The following is a 19,740-nucleotide window of genomic DNA, read 5'->3' on the forward strand; positions in this document are numbered from 1 at the left end:
AATAAACGAGAATAAAGGCTGCATTGACTTCCCATTTGTATTAAATGGAAACGCTACATCAGTGTGTCTATATATAAACATAATGATGATTTATGTGAGCATGTCTATTATTCCTGATACTGCAGTTTGTGCAAACATGCAGGTGAGTACGTGAACATCGATAGGAAATTAAGTTATAGCCATTATCAGACAAGATGGGAGGGGTTTGGAAAGAGAGGGGTGCTCTGATTAAAGAGCATGAGGAGAAGGTGTACAGTATGTAGTTTAGGGAGCAAGGATGGAGACACTAAATGAAGGAAGCTGAGAAGAAGAGGAGGGAAGATGGAGCTGCTGAAGAGAAGAGTAATCATCAAAAGAAGAAGAGTTGCATATGGAGAAATATGTCTGAAAATTATAATCAAGAAACAGAAGAAAAGAGAGGGAAGACATGAAGGATGCAGAGGGATGAGAGGAGCTGAGGAAGCAAAGAGAGAGGAGGTTTAAGACCCGAGGAGAAGAGATCCTAGAAGGTGAATGTGAGGTTGTGGAGAGGAGTTAAGGAGTGAATAATACAGATTATGCAGGAGGAGGTACTGGAGTTCATAAAAGATGACAAAAGAGAGAAAATAATAGACAGGAAAAGGGGAAGAATCCTTAAGAAGCAGATAACGCCTAATCCAAACAAACCAGGAGAGAACTGAAAATGATGACAGAGAGGCGAGAAAAAAGCAACACGAGGGAGGCAGATGGAGTTCACGGAGAGGAAGGAGGTTTAAGGAAGAGAAACTGTGAGACGCTGCAGACGTATAATGAGTCCAAACAGAGTGACAGAACTAATGAGGTTGGCCCTGTTATACGTTAAGGAAAACACACACAAGTTTAATGCACAAGCCTGCGAGTGGATTCACATGTGAAAGCAGGAGCATTTTTGTTTTCATTAAAAATAGCAGATTATGGATTTTACAAAGGTAAAGGCTGTCTTAAAACAACAGACAGGAGCCCAAATGGACATTAAAATAGGTTTTTCTTGCCATAATCATCCCTCCTGTTCATACTGACCATTCAAAGATCCCTTTATAATCCACTTACAATGTAAGTGATGGGGGCCAAAATCCACAGACCTCCTTCTGTGCTAATATGAAGCTTCAGTTGTCCAAACTGGTCAAATCAAGTCAATATCTTTCAAAGTCGTTTTAGTGCCAAAGTTCCTCTTTTTGTTACTATACTTCCACCGCAGCTCAACAGGGAAACACAAAGAGGGAATTTGATGCTAAAAAGACTGTAAATGTGTCAGAAATCCACTGATATGACTAACTCAGACTGATGAAACCTCATATAAGCTTCTAATAAACTTCTAAATACATTTTTGCACAAAATGAAGACTGTGGATTTGGTTCCCCGTCACTTTTAATAGCCAGTATGAACAGGAGGATTTATTAAAGTGAATAAAACCTGTTTCAGTGCTCATTGGGTGCCTGACTGTTGTTTTAAGACAGACTTGAAAAATAGTGAACCTGTCCTTTAACTTATGTTCCTATGAGACATAGATGGTTTGTATTTGAGACATTGTGCCTTTTTGGCATTTTAGGTGTATATATATATATATTGTCATAAATTACACTGATGTGTTGTATACGTGTATCAAATTGCTTGCACCATTACACCATTGTCATCATCAGAAAATGATTTTGATGGTATGGGGTATGGGACTGTATATCATGACTTACTGTACGTTGTGATCCCCCCCCCCCCCCCCCCCCCAGGCTTTGGTCTGGCGTAGCTGACAATGATGACAGAGGACAGAGGTGAAGACAGAGTCATGTCAGCTCGGAGAGATCAAGAGCTTAACAGAGAGGTGACCTGTGCCCCAGAATCACAGTCAGGACAGGGCAGGTCGTTCACCGGTGACTTGTGGTTAATACAAGCAAACACCACCATTGAATTCTGGCGGCTGGTTTTTCAGGAAAGCCCAGAATAACATACTGTATTACTTCACATTAAATATGAGGTAAGTTGCTTCAGTACAATGCCTCATCGTTTCTATGTAACGTATGAGATCACCTTTCCTGTTACTTTCTCAATCACCTGAAATGAAGAAGTGTGTTACTCACTAACACACTCGAGCTCACAATACTGGAAAGAATAAACTGCTTCTCTAATAGTTGTCTTTCTTTGTCAGAGCTGATGTTGGTCTTATAGCATTTCAACTGTTAAACATTAAAAGGAGGATGACACAGCCAGAACTCCTTTGATAATGTAGCAGGACCACTACAGTGACAACACTACACACCTACAACTTGTTTTTCTCTGCATCAGTTTACCTGTTATTATCTTTTTAATTCTTAAATTAGGATTGAAGAATGCATGGTAACAACCTATAGATGCCACGTTGTCCATCTTGCATGATTTGAATGTAGGTATGAACTGTGTCAAGTCAGGTCAAGTCAATTTTATTTGTATAGCCTGATATTACGTATCACAGATGTGCCTCAAGGGGCTTTACAATCTGCGGAGCAATACAACACTTTCTATTCTTAGACCCTCCATTCGGAAGTGATTCAAAGTGACGTCATTCCTGTTGGTGAGATTTAGTTTCCACGGCTAGCAAAGTGAGAAAGTAGCTTGTTCATGTCCTGTATTGTAATGTAATATTTTGGAGTGTGGAGTTAATTAAGGGGTCATTGTAACCATGATACATGTTTACTGGTGGGCCTGTCTCACCTCCACCTCACTGTCATTTCATTTCTTTACTGTATCTTTGTTTATGAATGTTGTATTTACCTGGTGAAGGGTGAAAACTTTGCTTTGATCAATAATAAACTCACCTTTATATATATCATTATCACTGATTTGTCAATAAGAATGACAGGCTCGTTTGGAGATGAGGTAAAATGAATGATTTCATACAAGAGGTTTCTGGTGTCAAAACAACAACAACAACAAAAAACAAAAAACAATGTGAAGTTAGGGGATCCTCGACACAGTACAGGTATAACGTCACGGCCTGTGGAGCTTGTGATTGGATGTCGATAAAAAGGGGAAACCCCCTTGCCATCAAGCAGGGCCATCCCTACCCTGCTCTGCACCCTTCTGGCCACCGTCCAATGTCACATTCACACAGCCCATTCACTGCCACCTAAACTGAATATGAAAATTATTGTGGTGTTATTAATGCGTATTAATATTACGGTAACATTTGTAATGAGACACTTTGACAGTTTTAAGTCTACTTTTTGTCCCAAGAATTTAATAAAACACGACATAAGTGGATATCTACGGTTATAATCCTGCATAGTATCCATCATTCCCGCCTTAAATGCATCAATTTACAGACGTCAAACCTACTGGAAACTAGGTGGCACTCAAATCGGTGGACTAGTCTGTGTCTGGGAAAGCCACAAAACCCGCGGAGTCATTTCCCTCTCTGAAAGATCACTCAGCAGCGATCTCCTCCTCCGATCTGCTGCTACTGTACTTGCAAAATAGTGCGCCCTACTGTCTCTATTGCGCATGACTGTACGTCGTAATATGAAGTAGGCCTCCTGTTTTTCTCCCCAACCCGGAGTCCTCCTGGCCCCCACCGCCTCGACTGCAACGTTCAAGCGAGCAAAACACGGAGGCTGCTGTCGATCATTCGGGAAGGTAAAGGGCTCTGTTTTTTTAAAAATGCACGTCCGGTGGTCGCCGATTGTGAAGTAGCACGGCCGTTGAGATCGGTAAACGGTGTTCTTTTTTTTTTTTGTAGCGTGCGGAAGCGGTGGGACTGCAGAGGAGGCTTCGGGACTGTTTCCGCACGCTTGAGGGAGAGCAAGGCCCAGTGACCCACATTCAGAGCAGCCAGTGTGTGTGTGTGTGTAAGTGTGTGTGTGTGTGTGTGTGTGTATGTGTGTGTGTGTGTGTGAGTGGGCGAGCGTGTGCGTGTACGCCTCTGAACGTGTGTGTGTACACATACATCTGCCGCGAAAATGTTTCCACCGTCGCCGCTTTTAGACATTTCTGCGCTAACGTTACCGACTCTGGTGTTTTGGTCGGCTTTTGCGAGGATCTCGCCCCTCGCGGATGTTTAGGCTCCAGTTTCGTCGCGGCGTTTGGAGACCAACGGTAATATTTTTCACAGATTATTTTGTCTTCAATGTCAGTTGTTGCGTGACAGCTTGAGGCTCGGCGCCAGCTCGCCATGGTGGAGGCTGATATTCCTCCTGTGTGTTTGTTTTGTTTCCTAACAAAAAAACCCTGCCATAACCGTGTCAGTCGAGTATTAGCGAGTGTAAGTTAGCGGGAGTAAACGGGGACAGAAAGAGCGTTAAATCTCCCGAGTTAGCTAAACGGCCAGTTTTCGGTAGCAAGCTTAGTTAGCATGCTAAGCTAGCTATATGGGTTGCTCTCTTTCGGTTGTATAACGAACACCTGTGGCATAAAAAAACGTATATTAAGACATTTATTGTGTTTATCTGATAGCTGGTGGCTGTTTTGGTCGGACTGGATTACACGTCTCCACTGGGCCATGTTGCTAGTATCAGTGTTTATTCATTGGCAGTGGTGAACAGTGTACAGTGGGGCAGTGAGGAAGCCTGGCCATCAGGAATACATGACTGTAGGTCAGGCCAGTGCTTCCCAAAGTAGAGCCACTGTGGGGTCATCGAGATGGTTAGACATAATACTTACATCTCACTATTATTTCACGCTGTAAATATGACAACGAAACCAGACAGGGTGCTGTTATGTATAGGTTTCACTATAACGTTACCCAGCGTGACCTTCCTGCCTACAGTCATATCTTAAAACAAAATCCTCTTAGATGTGGTTCATTGGGACGCAGTGTGATTCAGGCGGTGATCTGTTGTCTTATTGGTGCTGGAGACTGCTGGACAAGTTTGAGAACTTGACTGTCAGATTGTTCACCTGGACATTAAACGTTTCCTTTATGCTGAAATGATACATTTTTTTTAGAGCTGCAAGGATTAGTTGATTCATTGATTAGTTGATTGACAGAATTGGCAGCTATTTTGATAGTCGATTAATTGGTTGTCGTTTTTTTTAAAAGGAAAAATGCCAAAATTCTCTGGTTCAAGCTTCTTAAATGTGAATATTAATGTATTAATATATATTTAATATCTTTGGTTTGTGGACTGTTGGTGAAGACAGAACAAGAATTAAAAGGTGCATCTTGGTCTTTGGGAAGCAGTGATTGCCATTTTTCACCGTTTTCGGACAGTTTCTAGAACAAACAACTAATCGATTAAATGAGAAACAAATTGACAGATGAATCGATAATGAAAATAATCATTAGTTTGAGCCCTAACTGGTGTAATTTTGTGAGCAAATATACCAACATTCTTGAGTGAAAGCTTCTAACTTGTGGGAATTTGCTGCTTTTCTTTATCTAACGTAGAGCTGAAACAATTGATTAATTGTTGAAGTAATTTTTTCTAGTAAAAATGGTTCCAGCCGCTCAGTTGTGAGAATTTTCTGATACATTTATATTGTGTGTGTGTGTGTGTGTGTGTGTGTTTTATATTATTGTGCAATTTTAGAAACTGTAATGGCCTTTTTTTTTTTTTACTGTTTTGAAAACATTTAATAGACCCAAACCATTACTGGAGAAACTATCAGATTAATCAAAGATGAAAATAATTGTTGGTTGCAGCTCTAATCTGATGGTTCTGCTCCAGAGTTTTGAACTGTTGGAACAAATAAACAATTTAAAGACGCCGGTTTGTGTCTTTGAAAATCTGAAGAGCATTTTTCACCATTTTCTGATATTTTATAGATCAAACAATTGATTTGATTGAAAAAATAGTTTGTTGCAGTCCTTATTTCCTGTTTTGAACTACAATATCTACTTTCATTGTTGGCCTCCACTATTTGCATGCAAAGTGAGCAGTGAACACAGGCTCAATGGTGTGTTTGTGAATGAGTCTGGTTTTTTTTTGTGTTGCAGGCAAGGTGTGGCTCACACGTAAAGGTTTGTCAGTGCCTGGAAGGATAGGCTCTAAAACAGCAAGCTCTGCCCACAAACAGACATTCCAGAGAGTAAGTTCACTACATTGAATCACCACTTTTTCAAAACTGGGTCACTGCACTCCAAAAGAGTAGATAATATATGCATAATAATTGATTTATTTCAGGTTCTCCACACTGTACTGATGTATGTTATTAACTCTTTAAAGACTCATTAAGCTGGAATTTTAGGATCTTTCCTCAGTCATGATTCCTTTACTCAGTTTTTATTAAATATTTAATAGTTAGTTAAATAGAATTAACATAGTTGTACCATAGTTGTTATGTGCTGACTGACACACTGTAAAACAGAAAAGACAGAATAGTTAAATGAGTAGTGATAATCTGCTGTGCTGGTTCCCAACCTGTAACACTCTGAGCCAAAACATGGATTCAAACAGACAAAGTTTTGTCTATATATGTATATATTATAATTATAATATTTGTTATACTCTGTCACATCTCATGATAATAATAAATTGTGCAAGTGAGCTATCTTTGATTTATATGTACACATGTAGAATCAGATGCCTGCAGCAGTAACATGTTTACGGTGACAGATTGCTCAGAAATGATCAAATATATGAATATTAGAGTTTTTCTTGTATTAATGTAGGTTATAACCAAGATGATTTTTTCTGTATAGGCTCTTAAAAATAGTAATTTGTTAGCTGCAATTGCAATCAGACTCTGCAAAAAGTGAATTTTCATGAATATCATAACTAATATAATAAAGATATAATGTAATAAACAATATAATAAAGATGGAAAATTGGCTAAAAGCTCATGACAGCGGATGACCTCGATGTTCTGCTCTGCAGGTTTGATTGACCATCATGTCTTTCCTGTGGTTTGGTGACCTCTCGTGACCCCTAATGACCTCAACGTCAGCTTTGACCCCAAACCCTTCCTACGACCCCTGAGAAAAGACGTTGATTGACCACGTGCATAAGCTGCAGTGAGGTGAGGAGTGACTACACACACACACACACACACACACACACACACACGCACACACACACACACACACACACAGCTGTGTTGTGATTAACTTTAAAGTTATTAAAAGGAACTTTTGACTGGCTGTGAAACAGTCTCATGACGCCTCCTATATGACCTACATAAGTAAAGGAGACCATCAGTTAGTAGATTGTCTGTTTCTATATATTTATTGTAAATATCTGCCACCAGGTCAGATTCCCTGCAAAATCAGACGAAACGATTTCCGGCACGCAGAGCGGAAGAGCTGATGTTTACGTTACGTTCAGCATCGTAGCACGAGGGAGTACAAAGACGTTTAAAAAAAGAAATAGTATTAAAAATGAGTTGTGTCTTTCTTTCACTTGCTTCCAAAACAAATGCACGCGCTAGCCAAGATCTTTACGACCAGAGGCGGCGGAGCTCCGGGGAAATTCATTCTGGGAAAATTAGTTAGTCCACAGGGGCCACTAAAGACAACACCAGATGAAAGTTCCTGGTAGAAACTTAAAATTAGCTGATGAAAGAGTTTGAAGTTTGGTCATGCAGGCCGTTCACATGTGTTCTCTAATGTGTTTTAATTGATTGATTAAGGATTCACCTAAGTTGACTCTATAAATATTAGTCAGCTGTGAACTCCCAGAGGAAGTCGCTCATCTGAACTCTTTGCTGATAATTGTGATTCATGTTGGAGGTTGAAACACTGGGAGATAAACTTACACACATAATACTAGTTTTTTATTGCATGTATCAAAGAGGACTATGCATCAAGTTTACATAACTCTGTAATAACTTGGCCTGTTTTCAGTTGAAGCCGATCCAGTTACCCTGCTTCTCAACATGACTGTGTTTATATATGCAGTTGCAAATGTGTTCAAATAAAAGCAACTAATTAAAGCCGAGAACTTTGGAGGAGTCTCAGTTTAATTGAGAATTAAATTCAAAATAATAACAAGGGACCTATTTTCAGGCTCTGAATGATGTACGCAGCATTCACCAGCATTCACTGGTGTTTTTAGTTCACTAAACTGCAACATAAAACATAACTGACACTTGACATGTTTGTTTTTCTCCAGGTGGTCTTCCAAATGCCTACCTCACGCCTAAAGAGCAAATCACTGCAGCCACAGCCCTGATCAGCAGCCACCATGACATCAAGCATAGGGTATGTACTCTATACATAGGTCTGCAAAACATGAAGCCATTGTTGTTGTTATTATTATGGTCTACCAGTGACGTAAATGGTTAAACTGGTAGTCAACGGGCTCTCAGTTTGCTGTTTGAGACACCTTACCATCTTTTTAATAATAAAGAAAATAAAGAAAGAAAACACTGATTTGTTGCCTTTTTTGGCATAAAAATCATCAAATGATAAAGATGCGGAGTGTCATCCATCAGCAGAAATGAAAGTATTAATATTGACCCATATTAAATGAAATGTAGGCAGAAACCCCAAATACACTCATAACCTTGGCAAGCGCAACACATTCCTCCTCTCTCTGTTTGTCTCACTCTCCTTTTTTTTTTTTTTTTTTGTGACCCAAAAATAAACCTGCTGCTGGCATGTAGGAATCCTCTCATTAGCCAACATCCGTCATTAGCTATTATTAACAATGCATATCTGCTTTCAAGCTGCCAACAAACGTGCACTCGCAGGACAACACACACAGCGAGTCGGACAACAAGGAAGAGAAAGTGTGTAAATGTGTTTTTTCTGTCCTCACGCAGGGATGATTGTAGCATCTTTGATGGGTTGATGGAAGAAGATGAAAAGGACAAAGCAAAACGGTAAACTATGAATGAACTCGCTAAGAGTAGTAATGAGCTAAATATTCATAAACATCACAAGGTATTTTGAGGATTGTCCTCAGTCTGCCTGCTCCTGTTTTAATGAACCAACACGAGTCATGATGTCAGACTAATCTAGATCAAATAAACAGAATGTGTTTTAACATCTAGCATCTAATCCTTGTGTTTTCCGACTGTAGCGTGTCCCGTAACAAGTCGGAGAAGAAGAGGAGAGACCAGTTCAATGTCCTCATCAAGGAACTTGGCACGATGTTGCCAGGCAATACGAGGAAGATGGACAAATCCACCATCCTGCAGAAAAGCATCGACTTCCTGTGTAAACACAAAGGTCGGTTCTGTTTTCACATCCTCACCTCACTTCCTGTGTTTACGTGGAACACCTGGTGGACATTTTTGTTCTATATTTAGGTTGAAAGTGTTACTCTCGGTTACTCTGTTGTCTGTGCTTGTTTACGTTCAGCTTGCTGAAAGTAAACATGTTTTTATAACACTTTTTATGAGACATGGGTGCAGTTAGTGACGGATAAATTACCCTGGAATTAGTTTGAACCTTTCAACCGTGTCTTGTTTACTTAATTCACTATAACTGATTGTTGTGCAGTAGTTGAATTATGTGTTTGAGAATGAGTTACTATTCATTTTAAGAGAGAAACACTTCTCCTTTCTCGCTGTTATCATGACCACGCAGAACAATTAACTATCAACGGTGCTTGCACTCTGTGCACTGTGTTATCAGTTCTGTTTAACTGCCTTGTTTTCACTCTGAGCCTTGTACTATCAATACATTTTTATAGCCTGTTGTCTTGTGTTATTGTAGGCTTTGTTTTTCTGCCGTCTTGTCACCTGTTCATGTTTTTCTTACTTGCTTTTTCCTAAAAGACTTCCTCATGAAAAAAAATCAAATTGCTTTTATTTCTCCACCTTCAGAAATCGCCGCCCAGTCGGAGTCCAGTGAGATCAGGCAGGACTGGAAGCCTCCGTTTCTTAGCAACGAGGAGTTCACCCAGCTCATGCTGGAGGTCAGAAACACACAGAAGCTATGTTCACTGTTATTTTACTGCTGTGGTTCATTTCAGATTCACCTGAACAAATGGAAGACATTTTGACACATCACAGGTGTAAATAATCAAACTAATGATGGGCATTAAGCTGCTTCAGTTTCAGGGTGCTGCTGGTGTTGTGCGTGTCGGCTCACTGAGACAATGTTATTAGTAATAACACCTGCGTTTCTCCTGCTGTGAAAATGACCTGTTGAATTTGCATTATTTTAAAAAAAGATCCTGAATCATTTCATTAGTTTTAAATTACCATTTTAAATATCTTCTGATTTAAAGAAAAGTCCATTTGAACTTCTACTGCTGAAGCACAACGTTAAAGAGTTTTCTCCTTGTCCTGTCTTGCATCATCAGGCTCTGGACGGGTTCTTTATAGCAATAATGACTGATGGGAACATCCTCTACGTCTCTGAGAGCATCACCTCACTACTAGAACACCTACCGGTGAGTAAAACTAGCATGAATATTATAGAACAAGCTTTAACAGGATTTTTTGTGTTGTTCAGATTAAACATGTCTGGATGACCAGGTCAGGTTCTCATACATTTCTGTGTGTGTTTGTTGTCCAGGCGGACTTGGTGGACCAGAACCTGTTAAACTTTCTGCCAGTCGGGGAACACTCTGAGGTGTACAAGGCTCTGTCCACACACCCCACTGACCAAGAGGGCCTCAGCTCCGATTACTTAAAGAGTCAGTAACACTCCGTCATGTTACCTGCACCGTACTGTGTGTTTGTATGTGAGGTTGAAGGAGGTCATCATTATTCAAGTGTTTGATCAGTAGAGCACCACGCATCACTCTGAACACATGAACAAGGTTTTTACTGGATGTCACACTAATTAGTTTTTTGCTAAATTGTGTGTTTTTATCTCTTTTTCCAGCTAAGAACTGCATGGAGTTCTGCTGTCATATGCTGCGAGGGGCCATCGACCCCAAACAATCCCCCGTCTACGAATATGTCAAGTTCATCGGCAACTTCAAGTCACTTAACAACGGTACGACACACATCTGAACATACTGAAGCAGATAAATGGCACTAAATGGAGCCGACAGTCAGAACATTTTCTTGTTATTTCACATTACAAGCTTGTTCATGGCAACGTGCACCAGAACACAAACTCTGTGTGTCTGACCTATTTGAAGAAAAAATGATGAAACTATATTTTAATATAGTTTATTAATTATTACATAGTCCTCAGTCAGTGGTGTTGACTGGCAGAGTAACGCTCTGTTTTCTGTTGCCTAGTTCCCAATGTGACGAGGAACGGTCTGGCGGGGGTGTTACAGCGATCGCTACAGCCTGCGTTTGACGACCAGGTGTGCTTCGTGGCCACTGTCCGGCTGGCCAAACCTCAGTTTATCAAGGTATTCACACTCACACACACACAAATAATTCATCAGTTTATTCAGTATACCATTTGGTTATTGAATGAAGCTGCCACATTGATGCCATTAAGAAAGAAACAAACCAAATGTTTCTCCTGGTTATGTGAAACTTGTTGTTTTCCTGTTTCTAGGAGATGTGTACGGTGGAAGAGCCCAACGAAGAATTCACATCCAGACACAGTCTTGAATGGAAGTTCCTCTTCTTAGACCACAGGTAAACACAGACACATTTATTGGTGTATAATATCCACTAACATTTATGAGATGCTCATCTGATTGACATATTTTATATTTGAGCTGCTGAAACCCGACAGCATCTTCTAACTTCTGACTCATAATGATGCCGTTTCTTCTTTTCAGAGCTCCACCAATCATAGGCTACCTGCCATTCGAGGTTCTGGGAACATCAGGGTACGACTATTACCACGTGGACGACCTGGAGACGCTAGCCAAGTGTCATGAACACTGTGAGGGTTCACACTTACACACTTTCACTTTCAGCTTTGTGAAAGCCTTTCTGTCTGTTGGTTCTCATGTCTCTGCTGCTTCTCTGCCCTGTTCAGTGATGCAGTACGGTAAAGGGAAGTCTTGCTACTACCGTTTCCTGACTAAGGGTCAACAGTGGATATGGCTGCAGACACACTACTACATCACCTATCACCAGTGGAACTCACGGCCTGAATTTATCGTCTGCACACACACAGTAGTCAGGTACTGCCAGCTTTCTATAGCTGTTAGTGATGGTCCACTTTGTTCTGATCATTAAACATATCATGAGATCATTAGACAAGACTCCTCATATCCACTTCTATCATCTATTGACTGGTGACATTTCTCCTTCATATAAACCACCTTCTTGCTCTTTCTCCTGTTGTGTCTGCAGCTATGCGGAGGTGAGAGCGGAGCAGCGCAGGGAGCTGGGCATCGAAGAGTCCAACCCAGAGGTCACTGTGGACAAGGTAAGAAATGACTAAATATATTAATACCAATCAAGAGTAATTATTATTTTATTTTTTTAAAAACTATAGATTTGAGTTTGTGAAGTAAATGATTACTAGTTAAACATTGATGGATTGATTCTTTACTAACAATATACAACACATACAAAATAATAATATATTCAGCCTTATTAAGAGACATCATATTCTTAGATATGTAATGAAAATTTTCACATAAATAAGAAGTTAAAAGCCCCCCCCCCCCCCCCATCTGTTATCCATCCACTTCTTTTTAAAGGGATAATTCAGATTGTGTGTAGTGGGTGTATGAGGTAGTTTTCTATAGTCAGTCAGTGTACCTGCAGTAATCAGTGATGTACTGCTGTGGACCAGCAGCCAGATGTATTTCACACACCTAAAATAAAAAAATCAATATCAGTAAGTGTTGTGCTATAATTAGAAAAGTCTCACTGCTTTACTCTCCATCTGACAGCTCTTTCCTTTGGCACTACGTTTTCTCAACCGTAGAACTTCCGTATCCCTCCACATGCTGCTCTGTATTATGCCGCAGCAGCACTTTCTGACCCAAACAGCTGATATATGTGTTGTAATACAATCAGCTGTCCTGGGATGCTTTCTAAATGAACGGGGCTGTGATTACATCAAGAGGAGAACAACACATACTTGTGTATCATAAATCAACCTTTGCATGTTGGTAATTAGGATCGTGGCTGTTAATCTTACGTTAATCCAATTTTCCTGTCGTGAAACACTTGCACTTGTGAATAAATGGCCTATTTGAGTTATTAATCTTTGGTAGAGTAGCTGTCTGTAGTATATGGAGTATATTCACTCTGCAGTATGTTTTTGTGGGTTCAAATTTCATGGATTTTATCCGGAATGACCCTTTGCTCACTTGTCCATTAGGCCTGTTATTTTTACCAGCGTACAGTGTGAAATGATTGTTGAATGATCAGGTATCAAGTGTATTTTTGTGTCTGCTTGGTTATTTCCAGAGTCAGGACTCCGGCTCAGAGTCACAGCTGAATACATCCAGTCTCAAGGAGGCGTTGGAGCGATTTGACCGCAGTCGGACGCCCTCGACCTCCTCACGTAGTTCCCGCAAGTCCTCATCGCATGTCTCTGACAACACTTGCACTTGTAAGGACACATGTGTACACATACATGCACATACACACAAACACACTCACTATTAATAGACATACATGTAATACTAATCAGATATAGTGTACATATGCTCTAAAGATGCATGACGAAGCCCTGCAGGAAGATCAGACATCATCGTCAGTGTCTGAGTAGGACTCTTACTCATCGATGCTTTCTCCTCTGCAGCAACAGCCTCCAAGCTACATATGGACACGGCGACGCCTCCTCGCCAGTCTCTGGCCTCCACCATGGAGATGACATCACAGCGGCGCTCATCCATTAGCAGCCAGGTGGGACTTCATTGATCATAACTTCCTGTTTTGACAGATGATCTTTTGTGACCATGAGTCACACGTGGAGATTTAATTTTTAGCACTTAATGCTGTTTTATAACAGTGAAGTCAATGAAATGTAACAGTTGTTTTCCTCCATGTTTGCAGTCAATGAGCTCACAAACCACTGGTCAGAGTGTAACTCCAGGCATGATCACTCAACAACAACAACAACAACAACAACAACAGCAACAGCAGCAACAACAGCAGCAGCAACAACAACAACCACAGCAGCTGCAGACAAATGTCCAGGTAAGACTGAAGACGACGTTCTGTGGAGTTTAACTGCGTCTCCATGTAGTTAATACTGCTGAAGTCAGTGACCTGTTTCTTTTCTCTCCACCTGCAGCCGGTGATGGAGTTCACAGCGCAGGTGAATGCTATGCAGCACCTAAAGGAGCAGCTGGAGCAAAGGACCAGAATGATTCAGGCTAATATTCAGCGACAGCAGGAGGAGCTGAGACACATCCAAGAGCAGCTGCAGAGAGTCCAAGGACAGGGCATACAGGTGAGTCTGCTTGTTGTATATGAGTTACATTTAGTCCACAGTGTGTTGACTGAAATGAAACAGTTGTAATGTTTGGTGTCATCATCTAAAATGTTCTCTTCCCTCATTTTATTTCTCTCCTCTCTCATCTGTCTTTGTCTCTGTCCTCAGTCTTATTCAGTTAGAGTTGGGCAGAAGAAAGACACAGACCACAGACTACATATGATAACATAGTATGACCTTTTACTGGAAAAAATATGTTTTTCAACAATAAATCAGAGAGATAATTCAATTGAAAGGTTGCAGCCTCCTTAGTTTCTTTCTCACAGCATTGATGCTGGAAAGATGAAGAACTAAGTTGTAGCTCTTCGGTTTCGCTCCGACTCACTGGAACAAAGCTAGCATGAAAGCTTTCTCTAAAACATCACTAGGTGTATTGTTTGTCTTTTTCTCTTGTTGTACCTGGCTTCGACCTACATCTACAATCATGCATTATGTATTATTTTAGTTCTATTCAGAGGGAACAGCAATAATAGACAGAGATTTACAACGTGAGTTTGCACGCTGTTAAGTTTTTTTTCCCCAGTAAATTATTCTGTTATTATAATAATCACATTTTTAAATCGGGCAAATAAATGCATCAAAATAAGTGCATACAGTGTGAACCTGGACAGACAGATGACTTTGGCCTGACTGTGGATATTTCCCTCCTTTACAGATGTTGTTGCAGCAGCAGGGGGGGGCGATGAACGTGCAGCTCCCTCAGGTGGGGGCGGTCCAGCAGACGACTACTTTGACCAATCAAGTGCAGCAAACGGCAGTTAACCCTGTCCATTCAGGAACTCAGCAGCTCACCATCCAGCAGCAGGCTCCTCCTCCTCCTCAGCAGAGCCTGCAGCAACAGACCAACGCCCTCGCACAGGTAAGACACACACACGCACACTCACACGCACACACACACACACAGAAAACATGCTCAGTGAAAATCATTTGTCATTTTATTTTTCTCTTCATTTCATTTAAATTAGCTCAGACAGTATTCAGTGTTCAGTGTCCTCTCAGTTCACTAATCTGGTGTGAACTTTGACACTTTTGGTCACATTTATTGGACAATTTCACAAACTACACAAAATGCAGTTGAGTTGTAATGTTTACAGCCACAGGGCGGGCTGATAGAGAGTCATCATGTGAGAGACTGAAAAACACAAACTGTCATATTTACCGTAACCTGGAGACCCCCCCCCCCACCCCCCCCCCACACACACACACACACACACACACACCCCGTACTCTATTGAGAAATAATGATCAGCTTGTCATTTCACAATAATGTTAATTCAAAACAGAGTCAGGACAAAGGCAGCACCTAAACATTCATACTACATATAAAAATCAAAGTGTTCATTAAAAAAAGACAAAACTAAGTTTATTCAAAGTGTCTCGTTGATGGACAGAAATAGAGGAAGAAGTTTTTATTGTCAGTTTTATTCTACAGTTTCAGTTTGGTTGAGATTTGATGGGCCGAGCATTGCATCATTTCCTGTTGGAGTAAAACTGTTTATTATGTTGATTTACTACTAAAACTATTACAGTTTATACTCTGTCCTACACAGCACATGAACATATTTCCATGTATTGAAATCAGTCCCGTTTCATAAAGAAATGACCTGCACAGACAAAAACCAGAAGAGACTCCCAGCATTAAAAACAAAACACAAAACAAAAATACAATCTTATCTTATCTTGTATTTCTGGAGAGAAAGCATTCTGTTCAGCCGGCCCTCCCTCTCCCTCTCTCTCTCTCTCTCTCTAAAGATTGAGCACAAACCAAAGCACTTTATACCTTTCCAGAAGCAAAGTTCGAGACTCAGGTCCTTCAATGGACAAATATGGTCATATGATGATGGCATAGAGACCTAATGGTCCATGACTTGAAACAAGGACATCCATCAAATGAGCTGGTCTGGGTACCTCATGATCCCCACAATGTCTAAAACAGGCTGGAGGCAAAGATATCTGCAGCTAACCCCAGAGGTCAGAGGTCAGAGGTCAACTAGTCATCAAGCACAGTGTGACTGGGATCATCACACTGAGAACAAACATAGTTTGAAAACATTTGTAACATATATAATATAAAAAATGATAACCACTATTTAAATCTCTCTCACAACAGACACATACGAGTGTGAACCTTCTGTGCACTTGTGTAAACACAAAACAAAGAAAACAGCAGGAAGCCTTTACAGACTGGTCCTCGGTAGCTGCAGTTACACTTTTCTTTACATGAGATGTGATCGAACACGTTCAGGGGGTTCATGGGTGCTGAGTGATTGAACATCCATGTATATTAAATTCATAAAAATCTATCCTTTGCTTTTTTGAAGAAACTCTTCTTTCCCTCCCCACATGTTGTCTCTCTCTAGCCCCAACGCCAGCCTCAGCAGCCTCCGCAGGCCCAGCCCCAGGGCTCTGTTTCTGCCCCACTCTACAACACCATGATGATTTCCCAGCCAGGACAGCCCAACGTGCTGCAGATCAGCACCAGCCTGCCGCAGAACAACACTCAGCAAGGCACAGCCGTGGCCACCTTCACACAGGACCGACAGATCCGGTAAGAGGACGAGAAGCAGCTCTCCTTAGTAAGCAGAAAACCCATCTGAAACCCAGCTGGTGCACTACCCTCCTTTTTCTCCATTTCACTCTCTCCAGGTTTCCAGCAGGGCAGCAGCTGGTGACCAAACTCGTAACAGCTCCGATGGCTTGTGGCGCCGTCATGGTACCCACCTCCATGTTCATGGGACAAGTGGTCACCGCATACAACCCCTTCGGTGGGCAACAGGTAAGGACAAAGCTGTGTGAGACATAGAAGAAACGTTGAGGAATGAGCTCTAGTCTCATTAGAGCTCATCCATCATGTGTGAGGCTGCTCAGCGCCAACAGACTGTGGTTATAGTTGGAGGCCGTGAGAGTGTTGAAGAGACATTTTAGAGCCTGTTGAGTTTGTGGGGAAAATCTGCTTGTTTGCTCAGATAATCTCCTCTGAATATTTTAAGTCTTGAAAGGTTGAAAAGAAAATATAGTGAGTTGATGGTAAATCAAGAAAATAGAGCAGTGTGGTCTGAAAAACCTCTTTTTGTTTAAAGTTACTTTACTCTTGTCAACTCTTCAATGACTCAAATGAAAAGAACAAGAGACTAGAAGTTTACAAAGTTTATATGATATACGATCCATCACCTTCAGTCTGTCTGTAGAGAACAGAACAGATAATAAGAAGATGTGAAGAGGATGCTGGTTTATCTCCCACTGCCTAAAATATTACAAAAGAAACATTGCTGAGATCTTCCTTGTTTTTTTTTCTCCATTATTAACTGGTGTGTCTCTTCAGCAGGGAGGACAAACCCAGACTCTGACTCTTCAGCCAGCCCAACCTCCACAAGGTCAGCCCGACGGCCAAAACCAGACGGCTGTAGTGGCTCAGAGCGGCCAGCAGGGGCAGCAGCAACAACAGCAATTTCTACAGGTATCAGTAGAGGGCAGCAGATGATGTGTTGATTTAAAGAGGTGTCTGTAAGGACAGATATGATACTATTTATGTTTTATTAGAGTTATATTTCTGCTACAGTTAGTAATTATGATCTATAACTACAGTATCTAAATGTGTTCATGGCTTATTTCTCTAATATTTTTGCTCTCTTGTTCTGTCAGGGCACTCGTCTTCTCCATAGCAACCAGTCTACCCAGCTGATTCTGCAGGCAGCTTTCCCACTCCAACAACAGGGCACCTTCACCCAGGCGACACACCAACAGCAACCACAACCACAACAACAACAACAACAACAACAACAACAACAGCAGCAGCAGCGGCAACAGCAGCAACAACAACAACAACAACAACAGCAGCAACAATCTCACCACCAGAGGCACCAGCAGCAGCTCAAACCACAACCCCAGAAACAGCAGAAAGCCTCGTCATCACACAGGACTGACAGCGTCAGCAGCCAACCGCAGTAAAGTCCCGGGAATAGAAACTCTGAAGGGATTACTGCTGCGTACGTTTGTTTTGTTTGTCTGGCTGTCACAAACTTCCTCCCCCCCCCCTCTTCAAAAATCCTCCCTTCCTCCATCTGAAAGAAACCAATCATAGGAAAGAGGAGAAACCAAGTGAGTCCACAAGGAACTCACCAAAGATTGTCACCATGGCAACAGGATGGATTCAAATCCCCCTTTCCCTCATCTGAGGTGGGGTTGTGAGGGAGCTCCAGTCTCCGTGGAAACTTAACAAAAATCCAGAGAACACCTTATCGCCATGGTAACGACAGACTTTTTTTTGTTTTTGTTTTGGAAGGTGTGTCAAAGGTGGACTGACCTTGTACAGATTTACTGTATGATAAAAGAAAAACTTGTAAATATCCAATATAGCCTAACAGGAAACAGAAATGTAGTATTTTATATGATTGCATGGAAAGAATAACTGTGTAAGCTTTTATTAGTCGCTTTTGAAAAATGACTTTTTACTTTGTTCAAGTGTTTTCTGGTCAAAGATGGAGCAACAACGTGCTCTCTCAGACCCCATTCTCCCCTCCTCCCCCCTTCTCTAAAAAAAAAAGAAGAAGTCCAGGAAAAGGCTTTAAAGTTCTGTCGGTTTGTTTAAAAAAAAAAAAAAAAAAAAGGTTGGGCTTGGGTTTTTTTTTTTGTGGAAATTGTGTTTTTAAACACTTTGTCTCTGAGACAAAAACGGCTCTTTTTAACTTTGCAAGTACAAATTATGTTAAGCAAGCAACTAGATGACAGTTCAACTGATGATCACTGTACGTATAACGGGTTTAGTGATTCCAAGTGCCAATAACATAGTCCATTATGTTTTCTTTGTTTTTTTTTGAGCAGACTACTCAAAGGCGTATATATTTTCCAAAAAGATATTACCCCTAATAAAGTTGATGCGTGTGTATATAGAAGGGATTATTTTTGAACAGTCAGAGAGCCCTATACGTAACAAACAGTATATCCTCGACCTCCTGAAACTTTAGCACTTGATGTGGTTGTGTACAGTAAATCACTGTCAAGACCTAGTTGTTTGTAAACTGTGGTGTGATTCTGTGAGCTAGTGTGTGTTTTTGAGAATACAATCTTTGTGTGCATGAGTGTCTGGTCGGTGTGTGTGTGTGTGTGTGTGTGTGTGTGTGTGTGTGTTTGATGCCCCTTGTGTCTTACAATAATTGACTTAGTAAGGGTTTTGAAGTTGCTGGATGGTACTTGTATTCTCAGGAATGTGGAAAGTTTTGCGTCTGCCTCAGTCTGGATCCAGACCGGGAAGGATTAGACAGTGATGCTGCAAAGACCAGAGGAAGAAGTGTCACAAAGGGTGTGGTGACTGAAGAAAAATTTGACCTAGATTTCTTAGAGCCTTCCTTGTTGTTTACTTATCAAAACAGAAATGGAAAGGAAGTGTCTGAAGAGGAGAGTTTTTTTAAAAAAAGTGCTATTTTTCTTCATTATTTTATGATTATTGATGGGGGGGGGGGTATAGAGGAACTCTTGTCAGACCACATTGAACCAGCGATCCTGCATTTCTAAGAAGCGTCTCATGGTCTTCTGTATCATCAGTGTTT

At 41.0% G+C, this 19,740-nt stretch overlaps 1 protein-coding gene across 6 annotated transcripts; it reads left to right on the forward strand.

The window, feature by feature from the left end:
• Positions 1–3,430: 3,430 nt before the first annotated feature.
• clockb (clock circadian regulator b) lies at positions 3,431–19,597 on the forward strand. Of its 6 annotated transcripts, none has more exons than XM_044345591.1 (25): positions 3,431–3,621; positions 3,725–3,833; positions 5,921–6,012; positions 6,801–6,942; positions 8,034–8,122; positions 8,686–8,745; positions 8,946–9,094; positions 9,694–9,785; positions 10,176–10,265; positions 10,391–10,511; positions 10,703–10,816; positions 11,068–11,186; positions 11,339–11,421; positions 11,568–11,674; positions 11,771–11,918; positions 12,091–12,166; positions 13,162–13,306; positions 13,499–13,602; positions 13,753–13,896; positions 13,994–14,152; positions 14,850–15,053; positions 16,555–16,742; positions 16,841–16,970; positions 17,520–17,651; positions 17,837–19,597. In XM_044345591.1, exons 5-25 carry the CDS (start codon positions 8,106–8,108, stop codon positions 18,140–18,142), a joined length of 2,688 nt encoding a protein of 895 aa, XP_044201526.1. In that variant the 5' UTR covers positions 3,431–3,621; positions 3,725–3,833; positions 5,921–6,012; positions 6,801–6,942; positions 8,034–8,105; the 3' UTR covers positions 18,143–19,597. The 6 variants fall into 6 exon arrangements, with proteins under 6 accessions (XP_044201526.1, XP_044201521.1, XP_044201522.1 ...); XM_044345586.1 differs by having other exon boundaries at positions 3,432–3,621; positions 3,725–3,831; positions 17,517–17,651; XM_044345587.1 differs by having other exon boundaries at positions 3,432–3,621; positions 3,725–3,819; positions 17,517–17,651.
• The last annotated feature ends 143 nt before the right edge of the window (positions 19,598–19,740 follow it).

Source organism: Thunnus albacares, chromosome 3 (assembly GCF_914725855.1).
Source record: "Thunnus albacares chromosome 3, fThuAlb1.1, whole genome shotgun sequence".
In the NCBI taxonomy this organism is placed as follows: Eukaryota; Metazoa; Chordata; class Actinopteri; order Scombriformes; family Scombridae; genus Thunnus; species Thunnus albacares.